At 35.0% G+C, this 27,813-nt stretch overlaps 1 protein-coding gene and 1 non-coding gene across 2 annotated transcripts; both read right to left on the minus strand.

Annotated features, from left to right (window-relative positions):
- Positions 1-5,705: 5,705 nt before the first annotated feature.
- On the minus strand, positions 5,706-5,812 carry LOC128040130 (small nucleolar RNA R71). Its single transcript, XR_008194790.1, has one exon. It is a non-coding gene; the product is annotated as a small nucleolar RNA R71 (small nucleolar RNA).
- A 16,873-nt stretch (positions 5,813-22,685) lies between these two features.
- LOC105797284 (kinesin-like protein KIN-7N) lies at positions 22,686-27,581 on the minus strand. Its single transcript, XM_012627243.2, has 17 exons — positions 27,373-27,581; positions 27,198-27,287; positions 26,983-27,101; positions 26,774-26,887; positions 26,608-26,689; positions 26,455-26,522; positions 26,296-26,373; positions 26,050-26,192; positions 25,862-25,964; positions 25,662-25,742; positions 25,173-25,241; positions 25,043-25,102; positions 24,789-24,935; positions 23,825-24,097; positions 23,593-23,679; positions 23,330-23,488; positions 22,686-23,239 (listed from the first exon to the last, which is right to left on the minus strand). The coding sequence occupies exons 1-17, from the start codon at positions 27,515-27,517 to the stop codon at positions 22,874-22,876; spliced, it is 2,184 nt and encodes a 727-aa protein (XP_012482697.1). The 5' UTR covers positions 27,518-27,581; the 3' UTR covers positions 22,686-22,873.
- Positions 27,582-27,813: the final 232 nt, after the last annotated feature.

Raw genomic sequence — 27,813 nt, forward strand, 5'->3', positions numbered from 1 at the left:
ACCTTACAACGCAAGATAGATTACCCAATTTCACTGAAGGTCTTTGGTTGTGTTTGCTTCGTTCATATTCTACATGGGAGCAAACTAGATCCTTAAGTAGTCAAATGTGCTTTCATTGGATACTCTCTCTCATAGAAGGGTTACAAATTTTATCACCCGTCATCTAGAAAGTATGATGTAAGTATGGATGTAACATTTTGTGAGTATGAATCCTACTTTTCTTCATCACAACCATCTCTTCAGGGCGAGGTTATTGAAAATGAAGAGATGACACATTGTACTGCTACTCTTCCGGGGGAGAATTTAGTTCCACTAGAGACTTTGGTTTAAGAGAAGACTAGTGGATGGTTGTTAGATAGGCCTGATTTAAGGACATACAATAGAAAAGGCAAGAAAGAAGATGCCATCATACAATCTACTTTATGTCCTGACTATTTATTGTCAGGTGAGTCTTCTTTACCTCCGTTTGCTACTGACTTGGAATTACCAATAGCCCAGCGAAAATGTGTTAGAACTTGCACTGTACATCCTATCTCTGACTTTGTCTCTTATAATTCCTTATCCCCATCCTATAGAGCTTTTTCTTTGTTTTTGTTCTCTATGTCTGTTCCACAGTATTAGAGAGAAGCTATCACTAATCCAAGATGGAAGAAGGCTATGATTGAATAAATGAGGGCTTTAGTAAAAAATGAGACGTGGGAAATGGTTAATCCTCCTGTGGGGCAGAAAATGGTTGGTTGCAAATGGGTGTTTACTATCAAGTATAAAGGCTAATGGTTTAATTGAAAGACTCAAACCCAAATCAGTAGCGCAAGGATTCACTCAGACATATGGAATGGATTATTAAGAAACATTTGCTCCAAATGCTAAATTGAACACGATTAGGATCCTTTTATCATGTGCAGCAAATCTTGACAAGGACTTATAGCAGTTTGATGTAAAGAATTCCTTCTTATATGGAGACTTTGAAGAAGAAGTGTATATGAAAGTTCCTCCAGGATACAAGGATAAAAATACTCAAAGGAATGTATGTAGATTGAAAAAGGCCCTGTGTGGACTAAAGCAATCTCCCATAGCCTGGTTTGACAAATTAATAAGGCCATGGTGTCGTTTGGCTATCGACAAAGTAATGCTAATCATACCCTCTTTATAAAACATTACAAGGGTAAGATTCATCTCCTTATAGTTTATGTTGATGATATAATTATGACAGGAGATGATAAAGAAGAAATTGTCTGGCTTAAGAAACAATTGGCTTAGGAATTCGAAATCAAAGACTTGGTACAATATTTCCTCAAAATTGAAGTGACCAGATCGAAAGAAGGGATTTTTATTTTCCAAAGAAAGAATGTCTTAGATCTTTTGACAAAGACTGGCATGTTAGGTTGTAAACCAGTAGAATCACCTATTGAGAGTAATCACAAATTACAAGCAGAGATCGGTGAGATGGTGGATAAAGGGAGATATCAAAGACTCATTGGACATTTGATTTATCTCGCTCATACTCGGCCTGATATAGCCTATGCGGTGAGTTTGGTAAGCCAGTTTATGCATGATCCTCGCGAAGCTCATATATAGGCAGTATTGTGAATGTTGTGCTATTCGAAGTCTACACTAGGAAAATGTATTCTCTTCTAAAAAAATAGTCATCTTAAGATAGAAGTATTTATAGATGTTGATTGGGCTGGCTCTATTGATCACAGAAGGTCTACAACAGGTTATTGTACCCTTGTGGGAGGAAATTTAGTCACTTGGAGGAGTAAGAAACAAAGTGTTGTAGCTCGATCAAGTGCATAGGTTGAATATAAGGCCATGAATTAAGGTGTTTGTAAGTTTTTATTGCTGTAAAAGGTATTAGAAGAGCTAAAGTTGTTGAATGAAAAAGGATCAACCTTGTAATGTGGTAACAAGGTGGCCATCAACATAGCTCAAAATCCAGTTTAATACAATAGAACCAAGTACATCGAAATAGATTGCCAATTTATCAAGGAAAAAGTAGTCAGTGGTGCCTTAAGTCTATCTTATCTAGCACCCGAAAAACAGTTGGCTGATGTTTTTAATATAGGGCTTAACTGTAAGACTTACCATAATCTTCTTTGCAAGTTAGGCATGCGAGACATCTATGCACCAACTTGAGGGGGAGTGTCGAGAATCTTTGATTATTTGATAGCATCGAATAATATCTTTAGAGATTACATCTGATTTTTTTAGAGATTCTAATTAATAAATATTCTTTCCCAAGTTGATTCAATATTACATGTATATATAATTGTACATATTTCTAAGAAATACATACTTTGAGAGAGGTTTTTCCTCAATACATTAGAGAATTCATCTCTAATTTCATCAAATAGGAAAAGCACCTCCGGTACTTGTCAATTCGTAGGCAACATGCATATATCATGGTTTTCAAAGAAACAAAATAGTGTTGCATTGTCCACTACCAGAGCGGAATATATTTCTGCCTGTAGTTGTTGTGATCAAGTTTTATGGATGAAACAACAACTTAAGGACTATTGAATTGATATAGATACCATTCCTTTCAAGTGTGACAATACTAGTAATATTTGTCTCACTAAAAATCACATCCAACATTCTAGCACTAAATACATTGAAAGAAGCATCATTTCATTAGAGATCATTTCTAAAAAGGAGAAATAGTTCTAGAGTTTGTTGACAGCTTAAATCAATTAGCAGATATTTTTACAAAACCTTTAGACAAAGAAAGATTTTGGACACATAGAGGAGAATTAGGTATTACAAAGATTTTGGACACATAGAGGAGAATTAGATATTACTACATTGTCTTAATTTCGTGTTCAAATGAATTTTAACACTATGTTGTTTTAAAACTATTTTATAACTTAAATTTGATTGCAAAAGTATATATGCATGATTTTTATGGCTCTTATATGTAAAAAGTTAAGGGATTTTTATATGAATAATTGTTCTATTTTGACCTCGTTAGTCTAACATGATTTTTTTTATGCTCTTGAACTTCCTAGAATGGATTAAATTTTGTTAACTTAGTTTTTTTTTTTTTGTTTTTCATGACTCAAATGCATCATTCTTAAATTATGCATTTGCATGCATAAGAAACCATTAAGAATTCCCATAGAGTCATTTTAGGACCCTTAAAACCCCTAAGGACCTAAAATTCTCATTTTTGCAATTTTACTGCACTTGAAAACAACATTGCAATTTGGTATCGATACCAATTAAAAAAAATTTTAATACTCGTTAAAAAATATCAATACCACTGGGTTTTAAAGGCACCTGCATGCTGTTTCAAAATAGTTTTGATTCAAAACCTAAATTTTTTTCCCTTCCATCCAAAAATTCTCCTCTCATTCTCTAAAACTCTTCGAAACTCTTTTTTTTTGGGGGGGGTAATATCTTGACCTTTCAATCCTTTTAAACATCCTTCCATTAAGATTTCAACAATATTTCTTAAGGATTTTCACTATTTCAAAATTTTGAAGGTACGCCCTAGAATTTTTAAATTTTGTATTTTATAAAATATAGGTTAAATAGTTCTTCTTGATGATTTATTGGGTTGATTTGGATTATATTTATTGCGTTTTGTTGCAGGGGGTTTCTTATTCTTAAACATTTCTTAAATTTTTTTACCTGAAACCCTTGCACACCAAGTGTTTGACAAAATTCCCAAATAAATTTTTTTAGAGTTTTAGTTGAACTCTCGAGAAAAGACCAAGAACCGGTACCTCATCATCCCACCAACCTAGTGGCCCTACATAATCATTTAACGAATGTTTTCATAATGATGCCGCATGTCACCATTTTTGTAGAAACTTTGCATCTAAGAGAGTGTGGAAGTCTAGGAAAGTCGATATAGTCATGTTAGAGGGTATTAATTTTTTCTATCTTTCTATTTTGAAAAACTGAAGTTGGATGGATTTCCTTAATATTTCATTGCTCACTTATTATAATCTTGTTCAAGAATTTTTCTCTAATGCCACACTCGAGCACGATGAGTCCGATGGCACCATGATAGCCATCACTTCTTTTTTAATGAAAATCCCCACATGTATTACCTTAGAAGAGTATGGTGATTATCTTTATTTGCCTTGTGGAGGTAACTTCGATGAAAAAGGTGCTTTTAATCCCACCCTTTCTATTCAGTCCAGAGCAGCATTTGAACTTAACTTTCATGATCGTGTTCTCCACTTGATCATAACTTGGACCCTTCACCCTTTCAAAAAAACATGCTAAGCTTCGAAACACTGATTATTAACGACTCGATTCTTTTAAATTTGATAGGCGTCCCGACTTAGCCCTCATCATGTTTTATAAAATTACTAAGGCTATTGGGAGAGGGATGAATACAAATATCACCCTTCCTCGTGGCAGTTATTTGTCATATCTGTTTAGGACATTAGGCATTAGCATTCATGGAGACACCCCTATTTCCTCTAACCAACCTATTAGTTATGGGGCCCTTCATCGTGCGGGATATCATTATGATTCCACCACCAGTACATGGATTAAGAGTGACAATCTGGCAGAAAATGAAGATGACAACATCGAAACCGCTGTTGAATATGATAAATGCCAAAAGTAACATGCTTTAATCTTATTCTTAATGCGTTTTTGGATGATTATTCAATGTAAAATGGTGAATTTTTATGGCCCTAATCCTTTAAATTCATGTTTCTATACTTAGGAGAACATTTGGGAGCAAAAGGATTGAAAATAAAAAAAATGGAGCAAGTTTCAAGAGCCACACGGGCTATACACACGGCCATATGAGCCACATGGGCTAACACACGACCATGTGCCAGACCGTGTGGATTTCACAAACTGCACTCCAAACACGTGGAAAAATGCAATTTTTAGGCTTTTCGGGCATTCTAAGACCTATATATGATAAAGATAAAAGGAGGGGAGTAAGTCGTCCGAGAACATTAAAGAAAACAACTTGAAAATCATCATTGAAGCTGACTCTAAAGTAGATTTCCGTCAAGATTGAAGATCTTCTTTTGATTTCTTTGAAGTTTATTATGACTTTCTTTATTTCTTAAGGTTATAATGTCTTTAAGATGTTTTTATTTTCAATTATGATCTAATTTTCTAAATACCTAGGGGAGATGAACCCTATGATGAATTATGTCTTTTGATTTCTGTTTATGACTAGAGGAAACCCATTGGATCCATTACTTTTTGATAGTGAGATTGAAAAGAATGCTCACAGAAATCATAGAGAGGTTAAAGAATTAAGGAAAAATCAACAGAATATAATAAACAATCAAGAGGAAAATGATATTCTGTGGAGATGGGTGATAATCAAAATAATCAACTACCTCCCGTACGTCTTGCCCTCTGACTATGTATGATTATGCTAAGCCCACTTTTATTGGAGCTGAATCAAGTATTGTCAGACCAACTATTAATGCAAACAATTTTGAGATAAATTCAAACACAATTCAGATAATGCAACAATATGTTTAGTTTGATGGTTTGCAAGATGAAGATCTGAATGCTCATTTGGCCAACTTTCTAGAGATTCGAGACACTTTCAAGATTAATGTCGTTACTGATGATGCCATACACTTACGGTTGTTCCCATTCTTATTGAGGAGCAAAGAAAAATAGTGGTTAAATTCATTGCCATGAGTTTCTATCACTACTTGGGCGCAAATGACTGAAAATTTTTTGTTAAAATATTTTCCACTGAAAAAATAGCTAAGTTGAGGAACGACATCTATTATTTTGTTCAGTTTGATATAGAAACTATTTATGATACATGGGAGAGATTTAAGGATTTGTTGAGAAGGTGTCATCACCATGGACTACTTTTGTGGCTCCAAGTTCAAACTTTTTACAATGATTTGAATACTTTGACTAGATAGATGATTGATGCAGCAGTTTGAGGAACATTGAACAACAAAACACCTGAGGCAGCTCAAAAATTTATTAAGGAGATGGCACTACAAGAGCAAAACCTGTTAAGGCAACCGGAGTTTTTGATATTGATGTAGTTTCTATGTCGGTAAATTAGGTTCAAGCTCTTGGTAAGAAAATTGATGGTTAAATTTTTATAAACAAATGAATCCAGTGATGTAATGTGATACGAATGGAGTGGGGATGATTAATTCAGAATATTCACCCATCAAGTCTAGCATAGAGCATGCACTAGTCGATTTTATGGGTAATAATCCTAAATCTCAAAATAACCCCTATAGCAATATTTATAATGCAGGTTGGAGGAACCATCCAAATTTCTCTTGGGCTGGTCAAGGAAATCAAAGGTCACAACCCCTTCCGAGTTTTCAACAACCTTTCAGCAAGAAAAGAAACCGAACCTTGAAGAGATGCTTGCTAAATTTATTTCAGTTTCTGAAACTCAATTTCAAAACACTAAGATAGCTTTGAAAAGTAGCAAGCATCAATTCATGAATTAGAAAATCAAATTGGACAGCCTGCTAAACTGGTTTCAGAAAGACAGCAAGATAGTTTACCTAGTAACACTGAACCAAACCCAAATGAGCATTTGAAGGCAATTACATTGAGGAATGGGGAAGTGTTGTTAGAGCCTAAAAAGAAGTTGAAACAAGAAACTGATGAGAAAGATGATAGTGTGACAAAAATCGAAAAAATGAAACATGGTGCTTAAAAAATACAAACCATCGATCCTATATCCAACAAAGTTGAAGAAAGACCACATGGATGAACAAATTGGTAAATTTCTTAATTTTTTAAGCAATTACATATTAACTTACCTTTTCTTGAAGCTCTTTTGCAGATGCCCACATATGTGAAATTTTTAAAGGAGCTATTGATAAATAAAAGGAAGTTAAAAGAGCTATCCATTGTGGAACTCAATGAGGAGTGTTCAGCCATTCTCCAAAATAAACTACCTACTAAGCTGAAAGGTTTAGAAAGTTTTACTATCCCTTGTTTTATTGGTAGTTTAAATATTTAAAAAGCATTAGTTGATTTGGGTGCTAGTATTAATTTAATGCCTTATAAAATGTTCAAGCAACTTGGTCTTGGGGAACCTAAACCCACTAAGATGAGTATTCAAATTGTTGACAGATTTGTTAAATATCCTAAGAGTATTATTGAAGATTTACTTATGAAAGTAGATAAATTTATATTCCCTGTTGATTTTGTTATACTTGACAGGGATGAGGATATTGAGGTGCCTTTAATTTTAGGTTGACCCTTTTTAGCTACTGCTAGAGCTATTATTAATGTGGGTAATGGTAAACTTGTGCTTAGGGTATGTGATGATAAGATCAATTTTCAAATTTATGATGCCATGTGATTTTCTAGAGAGCAAGATGATTCCTATTATTTTATCAACTTTATTGATCATGCTATTCAAGATTCATTGTAAGAAATTATTCATAAGGACACGTTGGAATTGTGTCTTGTTCAAGGAGAGGAGGTCAATGGAGATAATGTTGTGATGAATGAGATGAAAACTAATTTAGACATTAATGAGTCTCCACTAAGACAGAAAGTTTTTGAGGTTATTGAGATAAGTAAAGAACTAAAGTTGAAACCCTTTATTGAAGAACCTCCCAAATTGGAATTAAAGCAATTGCCAAATCATTTGGAGTATGCCTTCCACGGAAACAATTCTAGATTACCAATGATTACTTCTTTGGATTTAAAACTGAATGATAAAGATGAGTTATTGCAAGTGTTGAAAAAAACAAAAGAGCTATAGCTTGGAAAATTTCTAACATTAGAGGAATTAGTCCTTCTTTTTGTACTCACAAGATTTTAATGGAAGATGAGTATAAGCCATGTGTGTAAGCTCAAAGGAGGTTAAATCCCATCATGAAGGAAGTTGTCAAGGCTGAGGTAATTAAACTTCTTGGCGCTAGAGTTATTTATCCCATATCTGATAGTACTTGGGTGAGTCCTGAGTAGGTTGTTCCTAAGAAAGGAGGTATGAATTTTGTGGCTAATGAAAAGAACAAGTTGATTCCAATAAGAACAGTCATGGGATGGAGAATTTGTATTGAATATAGGAAGCTGAATGATGCTACAAGGAAATACCATTTTCCTTTACCGTTTGTGGATCAAATGTTGGAGAGATTATCTAGTCACATGTATTATTGCTTCCTAGATGGACCTTCTGGCTACTTCCAAATCCTAATAGCTCTCGAGGATAAAAAAAATTGACATTTACATGTCCATATGGTACATTTTCTTACCAAAGAATGCCTTTTGGATTATGTAACGCTCCTGCCACTTTTTAACATTGCATGTTATCCATCTTTGATGAACTCATAGACGACATTATAGAGGTATTTATGGACGACTTCTCGGTATTCAGTAATTATTTCCATAATTACCTTAAAAATTTAAAATGAGATTTAATGAGATGCAAGGAAATGAACCTTGTGCTTAATTAGTGAAAGTGTCACTTCATGGTTTAAGAAGGAGTTGTTTTGGGTCATAAAATTTCTAACAAAGGGATCAAGGTCAATAGAGCGAAAATTGAAACCATCAAAAAATTACCTTCTTCTAATTCAGTTAAGGCTTTCAGAAGTTTCTTAGGACATGTTGGGTTCTATAGGCGATTTATTAAAGATTTTTCTAAAATAGCGAAATATTTAACTAATTTGCTGGAAAAAGATGTGTCATTTAATTTCAGTTAGGAATGTTTAGAGGTGTTTGATGTTCTTAAGGAAAAATTAATTAATACCTCGATTATAGTTGCACCTGATTGGAATTTACCCTTTAAACTAATGTGTGATGCGAGTGATTTTGTAGTAGGTGTAGTACTTGGAAAACGAAGAGAAGCATTTTCAGCCGATTTATTATGCTAGTAAGACTTTGATAGATGCACAAGAGAATTACACCACTACCAAAAAAAAAAAACAATTGCTAGCTGTGGTTTTTGCATTTGATAAATTTAGGCCTTATTTAATATTGTCTAAAATTATTGTGTACACTGATCACTTTGATCTTCGTTACCTTCTTACTAAACCGTATGCAAAACCTCGACTTATAAGGTGGATTTTATTGTTGCAGGATCTTGATTTGGAGATTAAAGATAAGAAAGGAGCTAAAAATCTTACAGCAGACCACGTCTAAAGGATCGAGAATCCTCACCTTGAAAAGCTTAATGAAAAGGAAATAAATAACTCGTTTCTTGAAGAATAACTCTGTAACACACCAAACTCGGCCCAGACGTTATGACCCGATCTAGCGATGTCATATGATAGGGTGTTTCAAAACCATGTCGATGCATTAAAACCATAACCATTGAATTCCTTATTTTAATATCTTATTAGTTCCAAAATTGTGTTGCTCATTTAGTCGATAGTTTCAAAACATTATTCGTTTGCGGAAGCTTTTAAAACAGATTAAACAATCGTGCGTTTAGGAAAAATATTTGTTTCTTTTGAAAACTTAGGTTTCCTACTACTAGCAGTTGTAATCCATAAGGTAAAGATAATTAAAACCCAAAATCAAAGTCCAAAAGTCCAATTATAACACAAAAACTTAGCTAGTAAAAAAAGAATAGAAATAAAACCAATTATCGCGGTCACCGAAAATAGTCCTCCACCGCACTACTTGTGCACATTTAAACAAAAGGGGTGAGTTTACGAAAACTCAGTGTGTAATCCCACAAAAAACAAACAATAGCAAATCACAGTGCACAGTTAAAGCAGTCCTGGGCCTAAGCCCTTTTTCAATATCTGTAACAGTTTGGGCCTTAGCCCATCTTAGTACAGTATCAAATATGCAGTAGGGACTTAGCCCATCACAGTAGCAGTAGCAGTCATGTAGTATTTAGTAACAAAGTCCTACCCAACCAGCCTCTACACACCATCTCCGTCCAACCCTACACTCCATGTGGGGATCAAATCAACCCACCCATCTCTACACTCCAGGTAGTACCGAATGTGGCACAAAACAGTAATTTTCAGCTAAGCTGCCAATATGTTAGGCTTAAGAGCCTTTCAGTACACTTCCTCTAAATATAATTAACCCAACCCCATGGAATGCAACATGCAAGTCATGACATGCTATCTCAAGACATCAATACATATAACCAGTTTAGTATACAAGCATACTATCATCATGCTCAACACATATATAAATCAAACAATCAGTTCGTACAATTAGGGGTCTAAGTGATGCTTACCGACCCTACAGTAGGTTCGCAGTCGACTTGGGCTCACACGCCCATATGGTCTGCCCGTGTGGGCCCACATGCCCGTGTGGCCTACGTGGCCCAAATTGGCCTTGGCTGCGTGGTCTTTTTTTAATGTAACTCGTGCTAGCCAAATATTCATATATGTTTTCACTATTTACTTATATGTGTTCCTTCAAAGCTATTTACTTCAGTCACTGTTACTAAATTATTTATATCTTGAGCTACAAAATTCTAAATTAAGCTCCCCTTGATATCTTTGAAACTAGGCTTAAATACCTTTCTACCATAAAACTGTCTGACAGCTTCGACCTTTCTTTGCTAAAAATTAATTATCTCTTAGTAAAAAATTTGGATGATGTTACCATTTATTTTTATTGAAAATAGACTCATTAATAATTTAAATATGTAAATTTTAACCCCTAATTATTTTTCTCCAAATTTTGATGATTTTCCAAAGTCAGAATAGGGGAACTCGTATCGAGGTTTTAACCCATAAGTTACTAAACCTTACCTTCAACTGATGAATAGTAATTCCCAAACAAACTAAGACTCCGATTGGTGATTACGAGCCCTTGAATCCTCCTCTAATTGGCATGAACAAAAAAATTCAGTAGAAAGTTAACGATTGGAGACAAATCAGTTATCTAAAACTTACCGAACGATCATAGATAAATGTAGAGTGACACGAGGCAGAGTGGGAAAAGAAAAATCAAGAAGGTGAAGGGTGAAAGAGAGCAGAAATTCGGCAGCAATGAAGAGAAAAACTACAAGAGAGTGGAGGGATTTGGGGAAAGTAAAAAAAAAAAGGGAAAAAAGATGAACAGAATAATTTGATAACCACCCCAATCCATTATTTCTCTCCATCAAACTCTTTACTAAATCCACTACTCAGATTTTTAGTCCATCTCAAACTCTCCTGGACGCTCGAGTGAAAATAATACCCATGCCAAGATTCGAACATAGGACCTCCTTCACACCAACACTCTACTTATCCACCAGACTAGCAGGCCCATTCTGTTAATTATTTGCCAACTTTTACTCAAAAGCCTACTGACCAAAGATATTCATAAAAATACCAAAATTTGCCCAAGTCTTGGCTTGAACCTGAGACCTCCCAAACACACCCAGAACACATAACCACTAAAGTAGATAAATATTTTGTGGCACACATTCACAATACCCAAAATTAAAATTTTGGGGCGTTACAAACTCTTAGCGGTAGTTGATTCTGAAAGTCCTTGGTTTGCAAATATTGCAATTTTTTTGGTTGTTAACACCTTATTAAAAGGTTTGACTCATCATCAAAAGAAACGATTCTTTGCTGATGTGAAAAACTATTTTTGGGAGGATCTTTTTTTTTTCGTGTGTGTGCAGACCAAGTAATTCGAAGGTGTGTTATAGTACCAGAAGTGAATAAAATTTTGGACCATTGCCATTCGAGACCGATAGAAGGACATTACAATAAGATTAGGACAGTGCATAAAGTACTCAAATAAGGTTTTCATTGGCCCACATTGTTTAAAGATGCTAACATGTATGTTTCTTCTTGTGATAGATGCCAAAGGACAGGTAATATTTCCAAACATGATTAAATGCCTCAAACTTACATGCTTTCCTGTGAAATTTTTGACATTTGGGGTATTGATTTTATGGGATCGTTTCCTAGTTCTTATGGTAATAAATACATACTGGTAGCAGGAGATTATGTGTCGAAATGGGTTGAAGCTCAAGCTTTACCAACTAATGATGCTACGGTGGTAGTTATATTTCTTAAAAAACTGTTATCTTGTTTTGGAACACCTCGAGCAATCATTAGTGATAGGGGTACACGTTTTTGTAACACTCAATTTGATAAGATCCTTAAGAAATACAGTGTACATCATATAATAGCTACCTCTTACCACCCTCAAACTAGTGGGCAAGTTGAAGTGTCGAACCGAGAATTGAAATGCATCCTAGAAAAGACCATAGAGACAAATAGGAAGGATTGGGCATTAAAATTAGATGATGCTTTATGGGCTTATAGACTGCATATAAAACACCTATAGGAATGTCTTTATACAGACTTGTTTATGGGAAGGGTTGTCACTTACCATTAGAACTTGAACATAAAGCATTTTGGGCAATAAAATTTCTGATTTACAGTCCTAAACTTCCAGGTGGGAAGAGACTGTTGCAACTAAATGAGTTAGATGAATAGCAAGAAAATGCTTACGAGAGCTCAAGATTGTACAAAGTAGCAACAAAGCTACGCTACGACACTCGTTTAAAGCAGCCAAAACAATTCACAGTTGGAGATCGAGTGTGTTTTATATAATTCAAGGCTTAAATTGTTTCTTGAAAAGCTAAAATCGAGATGATCAGGCCCATTTGTAGTAAAAAACATATTTTCGTACGATATAATAGAGTTAATACATCCTGGATATGGTACATTCAAGGTAAGCAGACATTGACTCAAATCTTATCTCTGTGGTGATATTAATAACGAGAGAGAGGAGCTCCGACTCCAAGATCCAAATTAACTGTGAGCATAAAAGGGAAAGTTGAACTTGGACTTTAAATAAGCGATTCTTGGGAGGCAACTCGAGTGTTTGAATTTTTATTTTCCTTAATTTTGTTACATGTTTAGTATGTAAAAGAAAGGGCCACATGGGCATGTCCTAGGCCGTATGGACACTGGAGAAAATTTTTCCAATTTTCTTTTGAAACACGGTAATAGAGAGTTACATGGTTTGGAGATATGGCCATGTGTGACACACGACCTGGCACACAAGTGTGTGGTAGACCGTGTGACCTACACGGCCTCTCATACGGGCGTGGAAGAAGCAAAGGATCATCACACACGGCTTCACGTAAGGTGTGTGTGACACACAACCTGGACAAATAGGCATGTGGATACTAGGCGTATTTTTTTATTCTTTTTCGAAGCATCACGCTGGGTAAAATGACCCACACGGCCTAGCGACATGGCCTTGTGTGGCACATAGCCTGGACACATAGGAGTGTTCTAGGCTATGTGAGTCTTGGAGCTTAATTTTTTTTAAAAAAATTCAAGGCACACGGCCTGAAAGGGATTACACGGGCACTAGCCATGGCCATGTGGCCTAACACGGGCCTTTAGACAATCGTGCCCCTTTTTTTTACAACAAACCCTAATTATTTTTTTACTTTTACTTTTTCTTCTCACGCCATTTTCCCCTCCTCTTCAAACTGTAACAGTCGTCAAGCCTAACCATACTCACCGCCGATCCCATCCTCTTCCAAACATTGGTTCTTTCCCCATTCTCCTCATGCCACCGTAGCCCATTGCTCATATTTTCTTCTTCGTCGACCCAACCACTCTTCTACCTTACCCTTCCCCCATCTTTGCTCACCTCCGTTAACCTTCCTTGTGCAACTATTATCGAGAACAACCCCGACAACAAGCCATGGGTGAACCATCTGAGCTTGTCGCCTTTCCACTGTGAACAATACACCAACCTACCCTAGATCTACCTTGCGCGCACCCCCTTCCACTCTCTCCTTTTTTTTCGAACCCAACCACCATCGTTGTTCCTTCTTCGACGACCACTATTGTGATTTACCCCTCTGGTCACCACCACTGCTATTTAAACTTCCCCACTGTTTGTCCCCCCTCACTTTTTGCTTGTTTCTATTTTATTTTCTTTCTTTATTTTATTATTTTTATTATTATCTTTATTATTATGTACTCTATTTATTAGTCCTATTAGCATTTTTATGTTGCTTTCTTTCGTATTAGTAATAGTTTGAGTTTTATTTTGTTTCTTTGACTTTTCTGTTTATTTAGTAGTAGTCTGGTTCTTCTTATTAGATATCTTCATTAATTAGTAAAATTTTCTCTACGTAGTATTAGTTTTAGTTTTTGTATTAGGAACCATTGCCTATTTTAAAATTATCTGATCCAATTTCATCATGAGATGGGTTGGTTGTTGACATGAGATGGGTTGGTTGTTGATGTGTCTTACTCTATTTGCTGCTTTGTATCTCTACTATTTTGTACTGCTATTGATTTCTTTGTTTGATATATATTTTTTTAGATACATTATGACGAATACTTGTGGTAAATATAAGGTCTTCGTTCCCACTTCTAAAAAGTGGAAGACACCGGGGGTGACCTTATCCTCGGTTCCTCCCTTAGTCGTGAGACTCCCATTCTCCAGTTCCCTCTAGGTCCTTAAAAGCACCTGTATCAGCACTTATGGTAAAGAGCCTTGAGATTAGGTCGTTGTATCGATTGGGCGGCCCTACAGGACATACATTTGGATGATAGAGTGCGCACACTGATCGAAACAACTCTATGGGACAGTATTTTCTCCATCGTCAAGCCTACCTACTCAGAGCTTACATTAGAGTCCTGCTCGACATTTTTTCTGCAGCACGCAATGTCAAGACATGATGAGCCACGCACTATCTCATTCCGATTGGGTGGTACAATGCGTTATCTGAGCGTCTCAGGTTTTGGAGTGACCCTTGGTATCTAGACTAATGAGTTTATGAGCACTTCAAGGTTCTCCACCCTATATCGGCATATCTATAACTCGATGAGTCTTTGTTGGTCTAATATAGCAAGACAGTAATACCTTATAACTCGAGCCAGTCGAAAGCCACATGCCTACCTCCTACCATCTGTTACATCCACACTCTTCTTGTACACACAATGACGGGACGTAGGGAGAGTACTAGGGTCGTGAGCACGACTAATGTTTGTTTTCTTTGGTGTATGATGCAGCGACGCCCCTTCAATCTTACATACTTCATCGCCCTCACTTGTTGCCATTAGACTCGCAGTAGGAAGGGTCCTATCTGTTTGGGACCTTATGTGACTCGCGTGGAAATGTATTTTGGCCACCTTGATACTCCGGAGCAGACATCCTCCTTTACACTGGTTAGATAAATGATCCCGCAAAGATTATCGATTATAAGTCACATGAGGATGATCGAGTGACAACATAGAGTGGGTCCCCATCGATATATATTGTCTCATTCAGATCCTCAGGATGAGCACGATGAGTTACCAGATGGTGATCCTCCTCGCCATGCGGACCCACATCGTTCCCCTCCACCTCCGAGTCACCTTATTGCCACTCCCGCTATTACACTCGAGGATCTCTCCAAGCATTTTGACCGTTTTGAGCAGTGATGCTTTGAGTGTTTCGATACCTTCGACACGGCTTTACATCAGATTTTCCAGAACCTTTATATCTCCTATTTTGATTATACATCGCATGATCCTGACGCCTTTTACAACAACGATCACTGATTTGTTTCATTTTATTTGCTTTATTTATATTATTTGTTGTTGTACTTTTATTTTTATTTTTAGTTGTTTTATTTTGATGTATAAGACTTTTTTATTTTTATTTATCTTTTGAACTATGTTCTTGTTTTTTTTATTTTGATGGTTGTTTTTATTCGAGTTTATAATCTCTTTATCTTCTTATTTATATGTGTTTATCTTCTCATTAGTTTACCCAGAAACATGTACTTTATTTAGATTTACCACGATTCTGATTTTCACTATTCTGCGATTTCATCCAAATTCAGGGCAGTTTCAGTTCTCTCCCTCTCTTTTGATATTATGTTTATTCTGTGTTTATATTTGTTTGTACATTGAGGACAATGTACATCTTAAGTGTGGTGAGGTTGTTTGTATATTTGTGATAAAATCCCTAAATTATTTGTTGTGTTTAAGTAATTTTCTCATACCTTCCATTAGAGTGAATATTTTTTTATTTGGAATTTTTATTGATGTTGTTTTGAATTAATTTGTGGATTGTTATGTATTGGTTGATTTATACCTTAAGACACGAGAGAGTCAAGCATGATAAGTTGCTTTTCAGAAACAAATATTTTAGGTTGTCTCCTTGAATTGAATTATTATCTTGAAATTTTGAAATTGCAAGTTTGACATCAAAACCATATTTTTTTTATTTTTAAGCCTATAGAGCATATATTTTTTCGTGCTCATTTTATTTTTTGTTATAGTATGTTAACTTGATTTGTTTTTCTAGAACTTGCTTCGATTATGCATGTCGATACCATATTATTAATTTAATATACTAAGATGATAGAGGTACTTAGGATTTAACATGTAAAAAGCTTACCTATTGAATTAAACCCTAGTAAACCCCTTTGATCCTAACACATCTTTTTTCTAGCCCGTTAGTTAACCCATATGCATGTTGTAAATTATCCTTGTTATTGACTCTATTTTTATCGAGATTTGATTTGGTTAGTTGCTGAATTGCTAAATAAAAAATATATATTTTATTTAGCTTGAATCGTTAGTTGCATATTCTGTTGTAAAGCTCATTTTTATTATTGATTAGTCTTGTTGATGTAAATTATGTTAATTCATCAACTGAATGTTTTTCTAGTTTGGTAACTTATCAACTCGATTTCAATTATAATCGACTTTTCTGGCATTTTCCATATCCTTAACCTAAGTTTTGTTAAAACCTTTTAAAGACCTCTTGATTGGTGTGTCATATCATTTTATAGTGGTGGAGATTTGATTTTTAAGCAAGTCTATGATAATGACATTTCCTATTCGACTTTTGAGTGCACAATATTTGAACCTTAAACACTTTGAGTGCTTTGAGTGATCTTTAGTGAGGATGTCAATTCCTGTTGATTTTGAATTTAAGGTAATTATTTATATAAGGGGAGACACCTACGTTTTTGTGCTTTAAAAATTTTGGCTTAGATTGCTTGAATCTTTAGTGCCCTTTTGGTTGAATTTCCAATGCATGATTGTTTGTGAATTATCTTGAAACATTATTGATGAAAACGAAAAATTAAGGAAAGTTAACTTGAATGTAGGTTGAGAATTTTACTTGTGGACAAGAAAATGCTTAAGTGTGGGAGTATTTAATAAATGCAAAAAGTAACATGTTTTAGCCTCATTCTTAATGCATTTTTGAATGATTATTTGATGTAAAATGGCGAATTTTATGCTCCTAATCCTTTAAATTCATGTTTCTATACTTAAGAGAGCATTTGGGAGCAAAAAGAGCAAAAAACGAGTGAAAATTAGAAAATCAGAGCAAGTTTCAAGAGTCACACGAGTTAAGCCATTCCACACGGGTTGTACACACGACCGTATGAGCCACACAGGCTAACACGCGACCATGTGCCAAACCGTGTGGATTTTGGGAACTGCACTCCAAACAGGCGAAAAAACACATTTTTAGGTTTTTCAGGCATTCTAAGACCTATATATGAAAAAGATAAAAAGGGGGAGTAAGCTATTAGAGAATATTGAAGAAAACAACTTGAAACACACCATTGAAGTTGACTCTCAAGTAGATTTCCATCAAGATTGAAGATCTCCTTTTGATTTCTTTGAAGTTTATTATGAGTTTCGTTATTTCTTGTGGTTATACTATCTTTGAGATGTTTTTATTTATGATTATGAACTAATTTTCTAAATACCTAGGGAAGATAAACCTTATGATGAATTTTGTCTTTTGATTTCTATTTTACGCAATAAATACTTGAATCTTGTTCTCAATTATTTGTGCTTAATTCTTGGTTTAATATTTTCGGACCATTAATCCATATTTTATGTGCTTAAATAAGAGGAGGAATAGACCCTGTTTAAGAGTAGATCTAGCATAATTGAGTGGAGTTGCATGCAATCCTAGAAATAGGACGACATAAATCTACGGATTAGAGACAAATCTAATATGGGGATCCATAGATCGATTTAATGCGATAATAGGGGTTTTAATTAGAAAAAATTTTCAATTAATTAACCTAGAGTTAGTTGCTGTTACTCTCGAAAAAGATATTAGCATAATTTGGGGATTTCTATGGATCAAGATACTAAGTGAAGAAATTGTATAATTCAAATTGATAATGACAGATGAACTCTAGGTGAATTCTTCCCTAGGTATTGTTTAGCTTCTTGGTTGTTAATCATTTAATTTCCTGATTCATTCTTTGTCGGGTTCTTTAGTTAATTAATTTAGTTAATTTTAGTTTAAATTAATCTCTCCAATTTTTCAGTTAAATAATAGAAAGAAAATAATTACTAGTACTTTTAGTCCTCGCAAGAATTATATATTTGCTCACCGTAACTATACTATTAATTGATAGGTGCACTTGCCTTAGTCAGATTTTTAGTTAGTTTATGACTGCATCAGAAGACATTCTAGCACAGAAGCATATTCCTTCACCTGAACATGTTTCTCATTCGGCTTCGTACTTTCACGCAGCTGAACCTTCATCCGAGATCAATGATGTCATCCTCAATGTTATCTATTCTTTGAACACTGATGTTCAAGGACTCAGAGATGAGGTTAATTCTAGGTTATCGACATTAGAGATGCAAATGGCATCTCTCCTAGCTCGCGCTCCTTCAACACCTTCCTTCTCACCTCACAATGATGACTAGACTAGATTTCTAGGCTTGCATTTTGCATAGCATTGTTCATAACATTTGCACATTTACTTTTGTTTATTACCCATGTCATGCACCTTAATGCTTTTATTTTGTATTCTAAGATACCTTTGTGATTTTTTTATGTTAGTTCTCTATTTCTTCATTTCTTAATTTTCCTATCTTTTTGAACTAACCATGTTTTTCTCCTTAAGTTTTATTTATCTTTTGATATAACAAATGGGGAGAAGAAAAGGTAAATTAAGGTAAATTGATTAATTACTTTTATGCTAACCATATGCAAATTATGCAAATTATGCAAATTATGTGACCATTTTCCTTAAAGTACAAATGGATGTCAATTGTATGTCAATTTTATTTTGGCCTTAAATTCAAAATGACTTTTATTAAGGGGAGCAATTATTCAAAACAAATTTACCAAATATTTTGTTATGACAAAAGTGGGAGATTGTTAAACTAAGTTTTACTTAATAAAATATTTTGATATAACAAATTGAAGTGTTTTTGAATAAAAGTTAAAATCGAACAAAATTGATAAAATGATTATTCAAATTGAAGTTTAAGAGATGAAATTTTGAATATCTACTTTGAGCTCTTAAAATTTTTTGAAACAACTTTAAAATCAACTTAAAATTATTTTAACCAAGTTAAAAGTCTTTTAACTAATCAAACTATTTTTCAAACAAGTCGAATTGCTTCAAGCCAAAAAGTATCGATATTTTTGAAATATCGATACCCTTCAAATAAACAATACAAAATTGGCATTCTATTTCTCACAAAATCAACAAGTATTGATACCTTTTTATAAGATATCGGTAAATTTGTTATGGTATCGATATTTAAACTTCAATGATCACTGAATTTAGCATTTATTGTAAAAAGAATTTGATACATTTTTATCTGGTATCAATACTCGCTATTGCAGGTGTACTAAATGCCTTGGTTTTCACATCCCCAAATGCTCTATTAACTACCACAATAACCTAGACAGTTGGAAATCAATTAGAGGGTATAAATACCAGCTTCTAAAGATCCTACAAAAAAAGTATATTAAAAAAATCATCAATCAAACAACCTTTGTACTCAATACTTTCATAATTCTCTTGTACACACTTGTGAGCTCTTATTGTCTTTTTTATGCTCAAGTGTATTATTGCCTATAGTTGACAGATTGGGATAACCTACTTCCAAACTTCCTTTTCTGTTGAGTTTATAGTTTGGAGTATGGTTCGGATATTGTATGTCTATTGGAGCCAAGAGTAAGTGGAAAGAAAGCGGATAATGTCATTGCTAATTTGGGTTTTAATTATTCTCATCGTGTTGAAGCTATTGGTTTCTCAAAGGGTATTTGGGTGGGTTGGAAGGAATCAGTTAGGATTGAAATTATTCAGAATCACCCTTAGTTCATTCTTTTTCAGGTTTTTGGTAGTGTTCCTTCCAATTCCATTTTTATTTCATTTGTGTATGGTAGCTCAAACAGGAGGAAGTGGAAGTTTCTTTGGAATGATTTGATGGCTTCCATGCCACCAAGGTCTTTTCCCTGGTTGATCATGGGTGATTTTAATGCCATTCTTTCACCTAATGATAAGAGGAGTAGTTGTGTTGTTGGGAGGAGGTGTACGCTCTTCAGGGGCTTTGTTGAAATAGCTGAGTTGCATGACTTGGGGTTTACAGGTCCTTCCTTTACTTGGTAGACAGGTAAGAAGTTTGTGAGACTAGACCAGGCATTACCTAATGATGCATGGATGTCAGCTTTTCCAAGTTGTTTAGTTTCTCACCTTCCGTAAATTAAGTCGAACCATAGGCCTATTCTTCTTTCTATGAGGTCGAAGTCCAATCTTACAAAGGGTAGACCTTTTCGCTTCTTAATTGGGTGGACAAAGCATTCTAACTTCCCATCTTTTTTTCAAAGACAAATGGAGCTATTTGAGTAATATGACTGAGCCTTTATCTCAGTTTACCTCATGTGTTGAGGAATGGAATAGGTCTGTTTATGGTTTTATAGGGACTTGTAAAAAGCAACTATTTAAGTCACTTTCAAGCACTCAAAAGGCTATGAAGTGATCAAATTCTAACTGTTTAGTCCAAATCGAGATGGATGTTTAAGAGGAATTAGAGAATATTCTTAGTCATGATGAATTACTTTGGAAACAAAAGTCTAGGTGTGATTGGCTTCATCTGGGAGACCGGAATACAAAATTTTTCCATAGCCGCACTATTCAAAAGAGGAAATTTAATCATGTTAATGCTTTGCGACTTGATAACGATAAGTGCAGCTCGAATCAGAATGTTCTTAGATTTGAGGCGGTAGGTTTTTTTCAGAAACTTTATGGAGAGCAATCGAAGTCCATGATGAGTCTCTCTTTGGGCGTTTTTCCTATGCTAAGCTCTTCGGATGTTGACTTTTTGGGGAATCGACTATTGGATTAGGAGATTAAGCGGGCTTTATTTGATATGGCTCCTTTAAAAGCCTCGGGGAGTGATGGATTCCATGCCCTCTTCTTTCAAAATCAATGGGATATTGTTGGGCCAGTTGCGTGCGAGTGGGTACAAGAGGTTTTTGTAAGAAGGGACATTGATCCGAATTTGAATAATACATTGATTGTCCTTATTCCAAAAACAGAGAATCCAGAAATTTTCTCTCAATTTCGTCCCATTAGCCTCTACTCTGTCCTTTATAAGTTGGTAATGAAAGTTATAACCAATCGTTTTAAATTGGTTTTTCCTAACTTCATCAATCAAAATCAGGCAGACTTCATTGTTGGGCACGCTATTTCTAATAATATAATTATAGCGTAAGAACTTATTTATTTGATGAGAAGAAAGCGCATTGGTAAGGAATGGATGGCGGTAAAAATTGACTTGGAGAAAACCTACGATAAGGTAAGAAGAGATTTTATTGATGCTTCTCTTCTGGCTGCTAGTGTATCGAATTCCCTTCGAAGAGTGATTATGTCTGTCATATTCTCTTCTACTATGCAAATTCTTTGAAATGGAGTTCCTACTCAAAAGTTTAAGCAAGCTAGAAGGGTTAGACAAGGGTGTCCTTTATCACCATATCTTTTTGTCTTATGAATGGAAGGGTTAAGGTACTCTATTCGTGCAACAACTGATTTTGGTAGGTGGCACCCTATTCGCCTGTCATGTTCAAGACCTGTTTTATCTCACCTTTTCTTTGCAGATGATTTGGTTATTTTTTGTAAAGCTAACTTGGAGCAAGCGTGTGTGTTGAAGAATGTCTTGCAACAATTCTGTAAGTCTTTTAGGCATAGGATTAGTACTCAGAAAAGTAATATTTTTTTCTCTAAAAGAACTGAAAGTGATTTAAGCTCACAAATTAGTAAGTTGCTTCGATTTCAGGAAACTCAGAAGCTAGGAACTTATTTAGGGGTGACTTTTCTTCATGATAGGGTCACTAATAGCACCTTGAATTTTGTGGTGGAAAAGGTGCGACCCAAACTACAAAGCTGGGAAGTAAGGAAGTTATCCATCGCTAGTTGAGTCACACTGGCTCAATCTATTCTTTTTCGATCCCTAATTATTTTATGCATTCAATAATGATACCCAAGAGAGTTTGCACAGAAATTGAGTGAATTGTTAGGCAATTTATTTGGGGATGCTCCGAAGGACATCTGAAGCTAGCTCTAGTTGGATGGGATTCCATTGTTCGAAGCTAGTGCTCACATCTGTGGAGGTCTCTTTCCAAGGTTTGGCCCTTATTTCGTGAGAATTTAGCCTAGTCTATAGGTAACAACACTAGTATACGTTGTTGGAAAGATTCTTGGATTTCGACTTTAGGTCTTCTAATTTTGCATATTCCTACGCATGTTAATCTTAATTTAAATTGCTCTCTCGATGAAGTGGTCACGTCTGATGGAGATTGGAACCTTGATCCGTTTCGCATCTGGTTGTTTGATGATATCGTTATGCAAATAGTAAGTATTCCTACTCCCTGCCCTTCTTTGGGTTTTGATAGGGTTATTTGGAAACGTATGTCATCAAGATCCTTTACAGTTCGCTTATAGTTTCTATAATTTCTAAAAATCAAATAAGCATTAATAAAATAATTAAAAAAAATCAATTTTCGACATTTTTCCATGTCATATAACAAGAAAGTTAAGAATTTATTTAATGAAATATATAGTAGTTCTAAAATATTGGTCATCCTGGAGTACAACAAAGGAAATTTTCATTCTGCAAAGGACAAACACTACTTTGAAGGAATTATTGGAGTTCCTTTTTTGCTCACTACACAATATTGACACAACCCATGAAATGTAGAGAATATATATAGCAAAAAGAGTTCAGAAAATCAATGTCCTGAAGAATGGAACGAAATATCCTAAAATCATCACGAAAAATAAAACCAAAATGGATACATGGTATCTTGACCAGGCAACTACCTCAAAGTTGCAGCTGCATGGAGTCTTGGTTTGTTTATCCTCAGAGCTTGCTGTTTCGGATAGAATCAAGGATGTAATTGTGCTTTTTAGCTTTTCAGAAAGCATTTTGTTGTATTCTTGTATTAGAGAGTCATTCTCAGATGACAATTTGTGACGATCTGTTGTGTTTGAGATACTAGTTTCCATAGTCGAGAAAAGGATTGACCCAATTTCACTTATGCAACGGAGCAGTTTTGCAGTTGAAGATTTCCCATCAAATGTATACCTCTGTTTCCAAAGGATGGCAACAAGTAGGTTAATATTTTCATACAAATTAGAAATGAAAAGTTGAATTAGACTAACATAATGCATTTTGACCTGCATCTTTGACAAAACTTCCTCGTATGTATCTTTAAAACTTGTCACAGAGCCGCACAACCTTTGAGGCATTTCCCTAGCTAGTAATGCTTCTTGTTTAAGTTTAGATATATAACCCTTTAATCTATCCTTCACTTCTATATCTTCTGCAAGCTTTCTCTGTGAATGCAACAATTGAAACAGTGGAAGTATGAATTGTCCAGAAATTTAGTGATGAAAATGTCAAGTCCCTAAGGTGGTTAAACAAGTAGCAATGTACTGACCTGGAGTTCGTTCTTCTCTTCAGTGACAAGTTCTAGCCGTCTCTTGAGATTTTGGAGTTCCTTTTTGTATTTCTTATTCAAATAATTCTGAAAAAGAAACCATTTATTAAATTTAACTTATGCAGCCCTTATTACGACCAATATCGATTTATGACAGAGAAAGGCATTACTAAAAACACATGGGACGGATTGAAAGATGGAAGATGAAATGACTTTGAAATTATCAACTCACAGGAGTAACATCTTCTGGTGGAAAGGATTGAACTTTTCTTGCAGGTGTTGTTTGAAGTGAATCCAGGTCTGCTATGTAACCCTTGTTTATTTTGAACCAAGTGTCTTCATCAGCTACATCGCTAAAAGAATCTGGAAGAGGACTGAAGTCTGGCAACTGTGAATAATTTGATCTCTTGGCGACAAAGGCCTTGGGAGCTGCTTTAAAACAAGGTGTTTTAAAATCATCTCCCCTATTATGACATTCTTCTGTTGGGCTTTCTTTCATGGATCCCTGCCCTCACCAAAAACCAAACTTATAAATTGTCCTCAGCATAGAAAAAACAACACCAACAACATAATTGACTGTAAAATAGCGGCCATAAAAGAAGAATTGACCCTAAAATAATGAATAATTCTTTGATCGGTCAGCTTCAATTTTGATGTCAAACTTCATATTAGAGAATGGATTCCTAGAGACGAACTAAAAGATTATAAATACATTAATAATTAATCATATGATTAGCTCTGCACCGATGTAGAATTCGTATCAATTGGTCCAAATCTCCAGATGACAAAATAAAATAATACTTGCAACCGCAGTTCAGTTACGGCCTATACTTCATGTGTAAGTTTGAGCCCATTAAAAGTTACACATTGCTGTCAATAGAATATGGCAGAGGAAGTTATAAAGGGAACATGTAATGCAGGAATAGATGTATTTCATTAGCATAAGATTTGTGATTACGTGTATTACTGAAAGGGGTAGCCGAGAAAGCAGAATGAAAAACTTACAATTTTTAATGATAAATCAAGTGTTCTAAAAGATAGACAGATGGATTGCTTTCCAAGTAACACTGCTATAATATACACAAACTAGGTGATCTTCTGGCCTAGGAACCACGCAGCACAAACAGAATTTAGAAGCACACTGAAAAGAAATAGGAATTTCTATACTCTTATTTTGCAGTCTGCACAAGTTATACCTGACTAGAGCTTCCATCACCATCAGAAACCAAACTACTTAGGTTTTCGATCATCATCAGCTGGTCTCTAATGTACTGATCACGCTCTTTATGTGATCTTCTTTCTTTTTCTAGTTCCATTTCAAGCTTTTCACGCTCTAATTCATACTGAACTTGGAATACAAGCAGATAAAAAATGTGTTAATGTATATGTTAATAATTGGTGCTAGAAGACTATAAATCTATAATCCTTCTGAAATAAACAAATAATGAACCTTAAGCATATCATTCCTCAGCTTTAATATCTCTTGCTCTAGCACCTCAGCATGAGATCCCTGAAAAAAGGTGACCAATTTTAGATTGCCTTTTTAAGTCTAATATTAGCTTATGTCACCTGATCCTCACCTGAAGCTTCCAGCGTAGCTCCTCTATCTCTAACTTTTGCCTTTTCAGTAGGGCTGCATCCGTCAAAACCTAGATACAAGTTAAACTATGATTAGCTTCATTTCAAACTCAATGCCAAATCAATTAAAACAAAAATTCTAGATGAAAACTTGAACTCTTACTCTGTCATGTAACAACATAATAAATACTATAAATCCTATCAAACGTATATGCGTGCGGAAATCACATAGAGGTATGTTTAAAACACAAATTTGGTGAGAGAACATTTTATGTTAAAAGTTGATTTTTTAAAGTTTACTCAAGAATAATTATTGGTGTGGTGGTAAAGAATTTATTTATTTCCTAACTGAGTTGGTACCCGATTAACCCATGACACCAACTCAGTCAGGGGTTCTATTAATAATATAGATTTTATGATTTATATACAAGCTAGCGTTGGAAATCCATATATTCTGTGATAATGTGGTGCAATATAAGAAAATGACCAACCTCATTCACTTGAGCACAATTAGTAACTCGTTTAGCTCTGCTAGCGAAAAGGAGAGTTCCCTTCGTCTCCTCAATATGAATCTATAATAATATTAAACCAGAATGCTCAGTTGAGAGTCATTTTCATCTCCCCTTCTCAAAAAGATAAGAAAACCAAGAACAAGCCATTGAATAACCACATACAGTCGAAGTAAGCCCACCTCTTCAGGAGCTACAGTACATATAATTGAAGTTTTCGCATTCCCTCCTAGAGCAGGCTGGAGTATGCGGGTTAATTTACTATCACGATAAGGAATATGTGCCCTTTACATGTCAATAATTCATATAATTAGAACATAGTTATTCGATACAAATAAGTTACTTCTCACAGAATAAGCAAAACAAGTACCTTCGTTTTGCACTATCACTAAGTTTGTTAATTACATTACCAAGAACCATTAAGCTCTTGTTAATATACTTTCCTTCCTTCAAACGTACTCCACCAGTTCCAGTCTTAGCAATCCGCTCAGAACCAGCCAAATCAACCAAATTCTGCTTTCAATTAAAGGAATTAAAATAACATTCATAAAACTAATGGGACAAGGTATAAACTAGATAAAAGGGGGGAAAGTCTATAGTAATATAAGGTACATACCAAAACTGAGACGCGTATGGCATCACTGCTTGAATAATCACCAAAAGAGCCTGTATCCTTTCCCTTGCTTTCTATCACCTAGTAATGTAAAATAAATACAACGAATATTAAAAATAAAATAGTAATATTCATGTTCAACAATATGTTAAAAGACCATACCACTCTGAATATTGTATGAGACCTACTACTTCGTGCATTCATATTTGTCTCACCAAAATGCCTATTAACTGTAAGGAAAATGATTTAAACAAATTATTAAAAATAAACAACTACCCAGTTAAACCAATGGCAAAAATAAGAAGTTTAAAGGACCTTCTCCAGACTCCAGGAGCTTCATCACTTGTTCAGCATTGTTCACAATTTCCTCCCTAAGACCCGCAACGAAAATCCCACGCTAAAACAAACAAGAAAAAATCAGTTAGTTTTGAGCATTATGGTACACATTTGATACTGCATCAAAGTTTAATCAATGGCTGACCTCTAAATTCTCATGAATCTGCAATTTCTGATTCTCTACAGCGAAAAGGTCGTTAATTTCTTCATTGTAAATTTCCATGTAGGAAACTCGGATGAGAAACTCTCGATCAGAAATCTGGGAATTCAATTCAACAAGAAGAAAATCAAAGCCAAAGCTTCTAAAATATATCGTTAACTGCTTCGGGAAAGAACCAAATTTCGTTAAATTACCATATTTATTTTCTGAAATATATCGTTAACTGCTCGATGAATAATTCCGGGATCGTTAGATGAACCGTTCATAGTGAAGGTCTTGCCGCTGCTTGTTTGCCCGTATGCAAAAGCCGTTCCTAAAACATAAATAAAATTGTAAATCATATACAAATTAATCAATTTTTATACCAGACCATCAAAATTAGGGCTAAAAAAGGGGATAAAATTTAAACCGTTAAAGCCGTCGACAGCAGCATGAATAATATCCTTAGTAAGAAGCTCGTAAACATCTGAATTCGAGCAATTCTCATCGAAGACATGATCTAGAAACCAAAAAAAAAAAAAACACTTCAAGGAATGAGAATTGGAATTGGGAAGGTAAAAAGGATTTGGGAAATGAAAATTTACCGAAAGTGTAAGAAACGCCGGAAATTGGGCTGCCGTGGAGCTTGTGAAGAGAGATTTGATTATCATCGACTCCCCAGAAAGTTGAAGAAGAATTTTCATGGCAAATTGGAGGTCTTACTCTCACTGCTACGCAGATCTTCTCCATTTTCTTTTTAAACGTTGAGTTGCAGAGCGAGAGCAAAGGCGGGATCTTTATGCATTGTGAAAACGGGGGAATTTGTATTTGAATGATTTGGATTGACGGAAATGCCCTTAAAATGGAGGATTGGATGGGTATTCGGACCCTAAAGAACATGTCTACTGGCCCAGTTTCTTTGGGCAAGAGAATAGCCCACATGCCTCAGTTGGATGATTGTATCAACCTTACGAGAAGCCCATGTAATTTCCAAGGGCCAGCTTAGATACTTTCCACTTTTGTAGTTCTTAATGGTATAGAATACA

This window comes from Gossypium raimondii, chromosome 3, assembly GCF_025698545.1.
Source record: "Gossypium raimondii isolate GPD5lz chromosome 3, ASM2569854v1, whole genome shotgun sequence".
NCBI lineage: Eukaryota > Viridiplantae > Streptophyta > Magnoliopsida > Malvales > Malvaceae > Gossypium > Gossypium raimondii.

Bases quoted from the DNA above. Each gene is read 5' to 3' on its own strand.
- LOC105797284 (XM_012627243.2), bottom strand. From the start codon at position 27,517: ATGGAGAAGATCTGCGTAGCAGTGAGAGTAAGACCTCCAATTTGCCAT. The intron at 25,242-25,661 runs GTTGGTCATTTT...ACTTGTATCTAG, and splicing joins ATTGTGCTCAAGTGAATGAG to GTTTTGACGGATGCAGCCCT. The intron at 23,489-23,592 runs GTCAGTACATTG...TTGCATTCACAG, and splicing joins AAGAGAAGAACGAACTCCAG to AGAAAGCTTGCAGAAGATAT.